Here is a 12,404-nt window from a genome sequence, read left to right as displayed (position 1 = left end):
TCAGCAGTGCTCCAATTAGTCAGTCGGAATTTATTTAAAAGGCAAACACAAGAAAACACTGAAAAGGATGAAATTCCAGCCACTCTGTTTTTCAGGACGCTACACGGCTCGCCAATTTGTCAGCTCCACTCCAAAATAGTTCACAAAAGGGCACGCAGGCCTATAAAACCTCCCACACCGGGGAGAGATCTTGGTGAAAGCAGCATACAGTAGCTCTTGTGCGCCCCCCCGTCCAGCACCCTCCTCCCTACTCCATGACTAAGTGATTTAGCCAGCTCTGGTGCAGGCCGCCTCTCACTTACAATGCCTCCCTGGGTAAGTGACAGAGCGGGGAGGGTGGCAGAGAAAGAGAGAAACCCCATTTACAATGCGGCTTACACACGGCGGTCCCCCCCACAGACGGCGCCCATCCCTGGATTGATGTGTGGTATGCATAGTTTTTGGGTGCAATTTGGGCACCAGAGGGATGGAGAAAGAAAGAGAGGGCAAGTCTGTGTATGTCACAGGGTGTAAGAGGCGGAGGGGGGGGGCTTACGGGGCTCAGGCTGTCTGTTCTCTCGCCCTCTCTTTGAGTCAATAGTGTTCCGGCAGCTGAGGTTCTTTATGAGGGGAACAATCTGGAGGGTCTTGTCAGAGTGCCGAGCAGCTGCTGTTTTCTGGGGAGTTTCTTTCATGAGCCACAGGCCTGGAGTGGGCTGCTGAATACAGAAGCACCCTCCCGCCTCCTCCTCCCTCACAGCCTCCTCCTCACCCGCCACCCCGACCTTCTCCGATTCCGCATCCTCTCCCCCCTTCCCTGAAAAACTACCCCTCGCACTGGAAGCCCTCCCGCACAATGCCAGATGAACAGTGGCACAGGGGAACATGAAGAGAGCAAGAGAGTTTTGTTATTGTGCGCTACCCTCCGCCTGGTCACCCGGGGTACCATCCTTCACCCCGAACAATGCTTTCATGAGGTATGTGAAGATCCTTTCATACGACAAACGCAGACGTTAAATAGCGCATTAAAACAAAAATGTAGCTCAAACATATTGGCACCTGTGTTCACATCTTTACAACCTGATGTGTGAGTGGATTTTTCATCATATTTTTCAAATGGATCATAATAAAATCACAAGCCTGATTCAGGTTAAAGTGTATTTCTCCTGAGTGGGACTTTGATTAGCAAAGCAGTGAGTTTTCATTTGCTCCCTTTATGTGATTGTGTCAGTTAGTCGGATCGGTAACACACACCGCCTCCCTTCTTCACGCAGGCCTATGTTACCACGTTACATTCACTAGACTATACTTAACGGTATTTAATTCTATTGCAGCAGCCGCATTGGAAGAGGGACGCTGCCGTCACCCTTTGTCCCTTGCCCAGTTGTCGGTGTGGCGGGTGCAGCAGTGAACCCGCGCTGGTTGGCCTTGGGCTGGTGTTTGGCTTCAGAGTCCGACAGGCTCCTCCTGTTTTAGCTGCTGTCTGAAGGCACCAGGTTCCCCGTGGTGTCCAGCTGCATGCATTTACATGTACAAGCTGACACTGGGCACTCTGTGTGGTCTCTGTTGAAAGACACACGGAGGTCAGTTTAGAGGGGAAGCACACGTAGACAAGAAGCAACTTGTAAACTACCGATGAAACAGGGCTTTGGCCACAAGATTATAGGAGGTCACAGCACGTTGGTGTGAATCCAAAGAACTAATTAAGAAACCTGTTGTTAAAAGCTGCCTTTGTTGGTTTGTAGGAACATGGCTCACATTTCTGTATTTTTCTATTTAATAGCCCACAAAGTTAAACAAACCACAAAATAAACCTAAGAGGGTTTTGCTGCTGGGATATTTCCCCCACCTGACACTGCCTCTGTCTGTCATAGACAAAAGTCATTTTACTTTAACATTTAAACACTCAATCAAAACAATAACTAAAGATGGATCCTGGGAGTTGAGTCTTCACCTTTCCCGAGGAAATTCTACAGGACGCAAACGTCGTTACCTTGAATAAAACTGATTTCTCTGGGTTTGAACATTGTTGGACACATTGTGGAAAATGTAAGTCAACAAAATATATATAACATGGGTCTAATTGTTTTTAGACATTTCATTGATGAAGAGTTATTTAAGTCTTATAAAGACAGACAATCTAGAGCAGTAGATGTTTTACAGATCAACAGAATCACTTTGCCCTTCACAGTTTTGTTTACTTTTGAGTTTATAAACAGATCTCTCAGTAATACAGGAATATCTGTTGACGATCATTTTCAGAAATCCCTTAATATTCAGATCTTACATTTTTACTGATAGAGAATAAATGTATCTACTTTTAGATTCTACAGGTTTCAGTTTTGTTTTTTTTTTTTGGTTTCAGAATCAGACCACACGTCCACACATGTGCGGCCTCCAGTGAGAGTCCCACCTGAACCAGCTGAGCATGTGACCCGCGTGGCCGCCGTGTCGACAGTTGTGACACCAGGTGAACCAGTTGTTGAACTGAGCAAGTTTGTTCTCCCTCGTCAAGTCCACCTTCTCGTCCGACTTCCCTGTTCCTGCCAGCAAAATAAATATTCATCCACAAGTCATCAGTGACATCAGAGCGACGAGGAAACTGGATTGGCTGCTGCACTGACACTCTCAGGTAAACGTTGATCAAAGTCCATATATTCTCCCCTGCATATGTTTAGTTAGGTATAATGACCACTTAAGCTGCTCAAAGATGTTCCCTGTTGGTGGAAACGTCAGCTGAGCATCTGTTGACACACTGGGCACTTTACCTGGGCAATTGGACACAGGTGTTCCCATGTTCATGAGGCAGAGGGCACAGCGTGGCAGCGGCTTCCGGCAGCCAGGGCAGCTTGTCACTTTTGATTTCGTGGGCGAGCCGCTGACGCCGTATTGGCTGAACCCGCGGCCCTGGTGAGGCATCGCCGAGCAGCTGTAGGAGATGGACTTCCCACAGAAGTTGCAGCTCACGAACACCTGGTCAAACACAAAGGTCGGTTGATAAGAGCCGGCGGATATGAAGGTAAAACCAACAAGCACATACCCACCAGCTGTCAGGATTTCATTTTTTAAGGGAGCGAGAGATAAGTATAAGATAATACAGCAATAATCCCAGCGTACTAAGCTGTAGTTATTGGAATGTGAGGCAGTGCCAAGATTTGTTTGCAGTGCCAGGGTACTCATAATCACCCACGAAGTACATTTGTAACATTCGGCTTTATAATAAAAGTATATTGAGGATAAGTTTGTGATTCTGAAGCAGAAAATAAGAAGATGAAGTGCTTGCTTTATGATAAGAATTACAAATCAGGGCTTATGGGTGTTATGTGTTTGGCTGGTTGCTTGCTCTTCAGATTGATAGAGATAAACATTGGCTATAATAAACAGCACAAATTCCCTACTTTGCTCAAAGGGCAGTAATGTCAGACAACAGTCAACGCTGTATCGCATCAGAGGAATATTTGGAAAACGGTTTTACAAAACCTAACCAGTAATTTATGATGACTGAGTTTATCAAAGTATTTATGGCTGCAACTTATTTTCAAAATATAACAAACTAGAATGGGGCACACCTCCGCCAAGGCCCAACAGTCTCCTTATGAAACCACATTTAAATCAACAAGATCCAGATTTTTATTTGGATCCGCGCCAAATTACACACAGTCATAAACGTCAGTCCTCGAAATTTAGCCGATTTGTTCCTCATCAAGATCCATGAATGATTCCCTGGGAAACTGGTCAAATGTCAAAACATGCTCTATTTCACAATGTCAAAGAAAGTGATTGTTAATTAATTGTTTTAACACTCCAGACATTAAAAACCTTCCTCTGACATTCTGTACCTGGGCTAACGGTTTGGAGCTGGGGTCCAGTTTGCCTCTGTGGATGTCGAACTCCGCCCGTTTGTGCCAGAATCTCCAGGCATCCAGCAGGTTGCGGTAGTTTTCTATCCAGCATTGGACTCGAGGGTCCTTCAACACTTCACCTGTGGAACCCTGTCAGGAAAAAGATTGGTTTTTATGTGCAGGACGATTAAATGTTTTCAATCTATCAAGTCACAGAAACAAATCGGTCAACTTATACTTCAACAAATTTCTACAGCTGTAAAGATGGGCGGGTTCGGAGGCTGGACTGGTAGCGGCTGGGTTGGGCTGAGAGAAGAGTGCAGGAGTTTGAAACGAGCCGTTACAAAGACATATTCTTGGAATGCACTGGGTGAAAAAATCCACGGAATGACTGTTTTAATACTTTGAAGGTACCTACTGAGGCCCTTCAAGTAATTACAGATAGTAAAAGCCCAGACACTATATATATACAGTATATATATATATATTAATACCTGAATACCACTTAAATTTAAATTTAAGAACAAACTTGCAATGAAGATACACACATCAAAAGTTAAAATATTCTTGTTACACCCATTGTCCAAAGTTTGAAAGACGTTTCACACAGTGCCGGTTGCTTTATAGAAACTTAAAGCTTAAATATTCATTCTTTTCAAGCCACTTATCCTCAAACTGGAATTTCCTGGAATGTTCACAGTCTAGTTTAGCGCACAAACTAAACCAGACACAGACCAAAGATGCAGCGCATACCACAAATAATGATCACTTGTCTCCAGTCTGGCACAGTAGAGACAGTTTCAGTATTTGACCTTCGGTGCGTAAAAGTTAGAATCGAATCTATCGAATCTAAATGCCATTTTTATTTGTAAAACGGAGCTGAAGACATTTTAAGACATGTTCAGGGACCTGTGGCCAAGCCTGAAAACACTGAACTGTAACCTGCTCCCATAAAACTCATCCTTCCAGCCTCTTCCTGCACCCTCTGGTGGAATGCGTATATGAATGTAAAGTATATGTCTTTACAACATAACTGCTTGGATGCCTTGTGTACAGCAGTACTATGTTCAGGAGCAGGTTAGAGAAGAAAAAAAAAAACAAGCGAACCAAGATTGTTAAAATCATGTTGAAAACGTGCAGACCTGTTCCACGATTTTTTAATTCTTTATTTCTTTAGAGGAACGCGTGCATGAGAGCAAACTCCAATGAGGTTTGCTTTGATTTGTAAAAAGAGACGGAAAGTATGAGCAGCTGTGACCTTTTAGAAATGAAGAGACATGTTTTAGCCTGAGCACTGATTTCTCACGGGTTGCGAACCGAGAGGGTTTCGAGTAAGTTCCTTTACGTTACTCAATCCACCTTGTGTTCTGAGTCACTTCCTGCAGCTCAGTCAGACTGGTGACTCGTGAATTCTAAGTTCTCACTCTGCACCGCTCTCATGGGGCACTTTGTTTCTTGTATTGTCAGCAGAGGGGTGAGGGAAATTATTTTAATTATCTTGAGATAATAAATAATTAGAAAACAGATTTAGAACGGCATCTGAGGTGAATTATCACCTGTCCCATTCATTTGCGTTCGCTAATTAATAATTTCACTTAAATTAGCTCAGGTTTAATTGATAGATTATCCCCACACACAATAAGTAGTAGTTTCTTAAACATAAATAATATAAATAACATCCATTTCCTTTCTGTGCTTATGAGGCCCAAACCTGATATTTCCAAATCGGCTACAGCTACTGAATAAAAACTGTTTGAATTCACGGAACTACTTCATTTTAAAAGAGAAATAGAGAAAACACATAACTTTCCTCAGACTGTCCATTGCTGCAGCTCCTCTTATCAGCCTCTGTCTTAAACACACGGTTTTAGCTCCTGTCCCCCGTCACGTGCTGGATGACTAGAATGACTAACAGCAGCCTCTGTTTGCATTCGTCTTTTCATGTGGGGACACTGATTAATGATTTATTGGTGAAACGTCCGCTTTTGTGACACCCAGAATTCACGGTGTGAAGAAAGTAATAAGTCTTTTGTGTTTTTGAACCTTCAACATGCAGAAGCTGGCGGTCTGGACATCTCCTGTGTGGTCCACGTAGCTCTCCATAAGATCCACGCCATCTTTACTCAGCCCCGTCAGCAGGATGCCCTCCAGGTTGCCCGCTTCCTTCATCTCATTGGTTAGTTTGTCGATGTATCGAGGCAGCTGCAATCAAATTCCCCAGAGAGATTCAAACTCGTCAGATGATTCCAAGAATCTTCAGTTTCAGGAAATGGTTTGACAGGGTGTGGCACATGTAGAATTTCAACGTTAAAGTAACAGGATATAATCTGACGTCGGGAGTCGAGCTGCTGAAGTTAGAGGTGGAGTTTGTTACCTGCGTGTCGCTGAGAAACATGCAGGCGAAGGCGACTCGGTCCCGGACAGCGACACTGCTCTCATGCTGAAACAGAGACAGAGAATTATTATTTTTTATTAAACTTAAATTAAAAACACTTAAATTTACAATGTGCTTCTAATATTCAGTACAAAGAATGTGAAGCTCCTAATTTAAGGTTTATCTGCTCTGTGACACACTTCAACAGGAAACCAATCACCTCTTAAGGTCTATAAACGCCAAGCAGGCGAGACATGAAAGCAAAGCGACTAAATGTTCTCATTGTGGAGTCATCGCTTTGGCCAGGAAAAGGTCTTTCGAGATAAACATCTGTGACAGCAGCTGGTGGCCAGAATCTGATGCAACCGAGGGAGGAAGAAGCAGAAACGCTCGCTCTGCTCTGGGCAGCGGCTCATGTTCGGTGAAGTGTTTTATGACTTACAGTGCTGATGGCGGAAATGTAAAACACATCTCTTCCTGAGCACCTGAGGATTTAAGACCAATGGAGCATCACCTACCTATTCATCACTGTGTTGAGAACACGTGGAGGTTGTTGTTTGAAGTGAAACCAAATCGGCCACAGTGAGGAAAGAGTTTCAATGATTGGCTTTACAGGTTCATGACATTTAGAGTTGCAGTACCAGCACGCCGTCGTAGGCCCCAGGCTCGCTGGTGAGAAAGGCAAACATGACGCAGAGGTAGGGGTTCTTCAGCTGCAGCCTCAGCGAGCTGCACATCTCCCTCCACAGGGACGACTTCTCGTCGGTGTAGCCTGACAGAGCCATGGCAACCACGTTCAGGTTCAGGTCACCTGGGAATCAGAAGACGGGTTTATTTACTATCTGCAGGGACTTTTAACGAAAGTATGGAGCAAGAGGATTGAGCTTCTGAGACTATTGTTAAAGGGGAAACAGTGATTGCTGAGACAGGTTTATTGACACAGCACATCTAATGAATCCGCCCATCAGTCATGCTCAGGAAGCCGTCACTAGCACACACAGCTGAAAAATGTTTGACCTACATTGGTCGAATTTTTCTGAGACCAGACGTGTGTAAACAGGAGCCTTCACTCTCCGTCTTCAATAAAGCTCAGACTGGAAAACTCTTTTGTGAAAAACATTTTTTAAATTCCCTAATTTCATTTGATTTAGTTTGATAATAAACTCAATTTACGCCGACTAATCTTGTTACACACAGAATCCCTCGACAAATGTTTTTATTCACAGCAACAAATGTTAAAATATTAGTAAGAAATCAAGAAAATGAAATTATTTTACATATTTCTGAGCGTCTAATGAACTTGATGACCTAAAATGATGAGAATGGTCTTTCATACATTTCCACAGACGTCTGCAGGAACCGTGAATTGACATGAGCTATAAATATTTCCTATTTAATTTCCCCTTGAAGCAGCGTGAAATCATAAACCACACCAACAGGGAGGCAGATCACTGTGACGTTGTAGAACAATGGGGGAGTCAGCCACAGAGGAAAATAGACGATTTCAAAGTTTGTGATTATTTAATCGGTTGGAATTTTTTCTGCTTCTGTTTAATTTTCCACCACAAAGCAATTTGATTTAGGAAAATAAAGCAGAACATGTGAGACGAAGCAGATATTTATATATATATATTTATTTTACATTGCATATTTTGAAGTTTTGGACAGTTGGTCAGAAATATTGAAATTCATGTTATTCATGAATCCTCTTTCCTGTCAACACTTGGCTTCAAAGACACACCTGCTTCCTGTCTGCCTGCTCACTCACCCCTCTCAGCGGTGGCTCCCTTGTTGAGGATCTGGATGGCGCGGCGGATGTCCAGGTTGAACAGAGCGACGGCTGCTGCTCGCTCCCACTCACGTTCCTGCTCCAGCGTTCTCAGGAAGGTCTCCACGTCGATTTCGGGGCCGCGGCTGATCCACCCGCAGAGCCGCAGGGCCAGGCAGCGCTCCTCGCTGTGGTAGCGCGGCACGTCCGTCTGACGGTCCGAGCCGCTCCAGCACTTGCGGCTCTCTGTTGTGCCTGGAAACACAAACAGCACATGAAACTTTGCCTTGAACGTTAATGCAGGACAACACATAAAGTTTTCAAATGTTATTCAAACAAGATCTGGTTCTTCTTCACAAATACAGTTTTCTCCAACTCTCAGTGCGTCACTTTCTTACCTGAGCTGGTCTTGACGATGTTCTTGATACCAGAGTAAACAACCGACTGTTTGTTCCCCTGCAGTTTCAGCTCCATGTCCTCTGCACACTGCTTCATATGTGATGCTTATGAATTAAGGAATAATGGCGGCGGATCAAGCACGAGAGTTTGAGTATGAGAGTTTTTAAATAATATCTGGTGCTGTTTATAGAAGATTTCAACATTTCTTTTCCAGGATAAATAAAGATTTATGAGAGTGATTTAGAATAATTTATCATCTTGTATTAAAAAAAAACGAGTGTCTGGTAATTAGTATAAGTTTGTATCATTCATTGAGTTACTGCTTTGCTAAGCAGTCTTTTCCACCACTTCATGGTCGTGAAGGATATAGAACAGGTCGTACCACAAAGACTTCAGCTGGGGGTCGTTCCCTCCGGCCATCAGGTGATTCCTCCACACCTGCACCGTATCGTGTCCGTACCTGGACTGAGCCCTCTGCCTCATCTTGGTGGCAATGTCTTTCTCAATCACGCTCTCCACTCCGTCAACTCCATCCTCGACACAGTCGTACAGGTGTCTGCCGCACGCCCACATGAGCGAGGTGGTGGAGCTCCAAGCCAGTGAGATGCGCTCAAACACGGTGAAGTCGGTCATGACCCGGTTGGCTGCCGACACCACCACCATGCGGTTCTGGGAGGACGGGTGCCAAGCGAAGCTGCCGATCTGGCTTTCACAAGGCTGCACGCTTCGCTCGATGATGGTGGGCTCCGTCTCATCGCCGATGGGGGTGGGAGTGTGTTGCATGTCGTACAGGCGGATGATGTTGCTGTCACGTGTGAGCGTGGCCAGGAGGCCGGTTCGAGTTGGACACCAAGCCACCTGAAAATGTCAGAATGGAATTAACGACCAGCTTTCTGTCAACAAAATGTAATTTACCAGTATATTATCCAAAATAGATTCAAAACACAAATATATTTTACCTTAGTGAGCGGTTTCGGCTGCTCAGTGAGCGTGAGCACGGGCTTCTCAAACTTCCTCAGATCCCAGATCGCCACCTGGCCCTCAAAGAAGGAGGCCACGCGATCATGGAAGTGAGGATCCACCGTCACCCCCTGGATGGCCTTGGTATTGACAAAAGTTTTCTGGCTGGTGTTCCTCAGGTCAAATATTGCAAGGTTTCGATGCATGCCAGCCAACAGCAGCTTGGGGTCACGGAGCAGCCAGCAGAGGGAGAGGCAAGCATCGTTCTGGCCCAGCTCATAGAGGGGTTTGGTCACGACTGAGCTTGAGTCCAAATCCACAGACGAGAGACGGATCTTCTCAGCTGCTACACTGGCCTCCGGGGAAAACTTACTGCTGATGTCCCATATGAGAACAGAGAAGTCTGCTCTGTGCTTGTCCAGACCAGCAGCCAGCAAGTTGCTGTCCACAGGGTTCCAGGCTAACGTGTTACACTGGCGGGCGTGCTTGGGAACAAACTCTTTCCCCACAAGCTCTTTACATGTGGAGTTGTGGCTCTGGCCCAAGCTGGTGAGCACCACTCTGCCGTTGGCTTGGCCGACAGCGAGTAAACACTCTGGCTCATGTTTCGGGTACCAGGCCACACATTTCATGTACGGGGTGTCAGAGTTAATGGCAAGTAAAGTAGCAGCAGTTTCCTGGGAAAGAGGGAGCGTGCCCGCCTTGGTTTCTGCGCTGCCCACAGGTCCAATACGATAGAGTCCCAGCTCGGAGTCACAGATGACATAGCGGTCAGGGTGGTGAGGAGACCACAGGATGTCGGGCTTTGAGCCGCTCATGGTTCAGAAGCAGCTAGAAGGATCTCACAGGAATCTGACTTCTGCAACCTGGAATTAGAGCAGATTGACACTTAAACACACTGATTAACACCAAAGAAATGTGATATATAGATATGTAAACTGCTGTTTTTTGACTAGTTTTCATTCATAACGTCTATATTTAAGTATATAAATGGCTTAAACTACTTCTGAATTAGATTTTTGGATTCTCTGTGCATTCACGTGCTCCTCAGAAGGTCCGATCTCCAGAGTTGTGAAGTTGTTGTTCTGATTTGAGTGTTTTCACGTGCCTTGAAGTCAGAATGTGAAATGAACAAAGACACTGAAAACAAAATGTGTGTTGTATTTATGTGTTTAGAAAAAATACCTTGACACATTTTTAAAATAATTTTAAACATACAAATTCACCTGTATTTGCTAAAAAGTGAGAGATAATTTAAAGTTTGCAAATGACAAAAGTTTAACATCAGAAGCTGATATTTTGACCCGATTGTTTTCTGAGTTGAGATGACGTTCACGACACGTCGCTGGGCGGTATCGATAAATTTCATGATAAATCTCACATTATCATTTCACTTAAATTTAAAAATGATTTTTTTTATTTACTCCTGAGTGAAGGTCGTGGTCTTAAACTCTTCTTTAAACACTTTTAGAAATCTAAAGTGTTAAATCTAAGTATTTTACCTACTCACTGTGCTAACACACGATGTATTATCGATGACAATCATATTGAAATAATTATTGATATTATCTTTCCCAGTAGGAGACTCACACATTTCCAGTTATTCTAAAAGCACGTGAATGATTTATCTCCATTTAGGTTTTACACCCTGATGTCAAAGTATTTTAAAACACATTAAACAGTTGGAGTCTTCTGTCTGTTTTATCTTCTTACCCACTCAGGCTGTGAACGAGCTCCATGTGTACATATAACATCTGTATTAACTCTTGAAGGAGAAGAGCGTTTACCTGTGTGGTCACTTTACAGCAACAGCAGCAGGGTGGACATGACACAGCCTCAGAAATGATATAAACAGGTCAAAGTGAAGAAGCTTCTCAAACTGTCGAGATCAAATCTGGACGTTTCTGTGGATGAAGGAGCAGGAACGGGATTAAATAAACAATCGCGTCGATCCAGAGACGAGTCGTTTCCGTTAATCCGCAAAGTCAAAGTGCAGGTGAAAGTTTGTTGACATGCTAGCTCACCGAAGCTAATGCTAAACATCAGAGGACGGGACAGAACGGGAGAGTTTAGCTAACTGTGGCTAAGCTAGCAGCTGCGAGGGTCCACGGTTCTTCACAACATGGAGGCGGTTTGTTACTCACACACACACACACACTGAGACACAGACGAGTTTCCACCTGACTCACACATGTCCGACAACTTACAGACAGGCTGCTGTTGTGTGTTACACCAAAACACGTCCGGGCGGTCGCAGGAGTCCGCTGCTCAAAGTTCCGGTGGTGCTTTGCAGGCAGTTTACCACCAGATGGCGCCACTAACCACAGACGATATAATATTATATTATATTATATTATATTGTATTATATTATATTATATTATATTATATTATATTATATTATATTATATTATATTATATTATATTATATTATATTATATTGTATTATATTACTTTACATTATATCAGTAAAATAGAATAGTATAGAATATATATATATATGTAGGTTTTTATTCTATATGGTATTTAATATCTCAAGTGTTTATGTATATATATATATATATATATATATATATATATATATATATATATATATATATATTGAATTGACATGTCTTTACACTTCACTTAAACCATGTTGCATAAAAAATGTTACACCAAAATAGGATCAAAACATTTCAGGACTATGGAAAAAATAAGACCCGGGAATAAAGAAATAAAATGTTAAAATACATCATTTAAAAAATAAAAGTAAAAATAATAAAACAGTTTGTGTATAGATAGTAAAAACGGCGTGCTGGGTTTAATATGAGAGGTTTATAAGAAGGACTTGTTTTAGAAGACGTCACTGACTCTGTGAATCTGAGCTTCTATTCACTACTCACGCTGCTGTTACTACAACTTGAAATAAGGTCAGTGTGTGCGTGTGTGTGTGTGTGTGTGCAGTACATGTGTGTACTTTACGTGGGAATCCCTCTACAGCTCATCTGGTTTTCACATTAGTGGGCGAGAGTGGAACATTAAAATAGTCTCATTTGGGACTTTTACGCTCAAGATCCAGAACTGTTTCCATGAGCCGCAGCA

General features: G+C 43.3%; 1 protein-coding gene across 2 annotated transcripts; it reads right to left on the bottom strand.

Moving 5' to 3' along the window:
• Window positions 1-10: 10 nt before the first annotated feature.
• On the bottom strand, window positions 11-11,567 carry mios (missing oocyte, meiosis regulator, homolog (Drosophila)). Of its 2 annotated transcripts, none has more exons than XM_020103445.2 (13): window positions 11,347-11,567; window positions 11,110-11,226; window positions 9,322-10,188; window positions 8,731-9,220; window positions 8,362-8,460; window positions 7,964-8,218; window positions 6,837-7,006; window positions 6,196-6,261; window positions 5,865-6,023; window positions 3,819-3,971; window positions 2,748-2,952; window positions 2,393-2,522; window positions 11-1,542 (listed from the first exon to the last, which is right to left on the bottom strand). In XM_020103445.2, the coding sequence occupies exons 3-13, from the start codon at window positions 10,138-10,140 to the stop codon at window positions 1,452-1,454; spliced, it is 2,637 nt and encodes an 878-aa protein (XP_019959004.1). In that variant the 5' UTR covers window positions 10,141-10,188; window positions 11,110-11,226; window positions 11,347-11,567; the 3' UTR covers window positions 11-1,451. The 2 variants fall into 2 exon arrangements, with proteins under 2 accessions (XP_019959004.1, XP_019959005.1); XM_020103446.2 differs by having other exon boundaries at window positions 11,530-11,558.
• Window positions 11,568-12,404: the final 837 nt, after the last annotated feature.

Source organism: Paralichthys olivaceus, chromosome 13 (genome assembly GCF_024713975.1).
Source record: "Paralichthys olivaceus isolate ysfri-2021 chromosome 13, ASM2471397v2, whole genome shotgun sequence".
NCBI classification, from domain to species: Eukaryota; Metazoa; Chordata; class Actinopteri; order Pleuronectiformes; family Paralichthyidae; genus Paralichthys; species Paralichthys olivaceus.
Note: the sequence above shows the minus strand (reverse complement) of the source record. Positions and strands in the feature narration are given on the sequence as shown.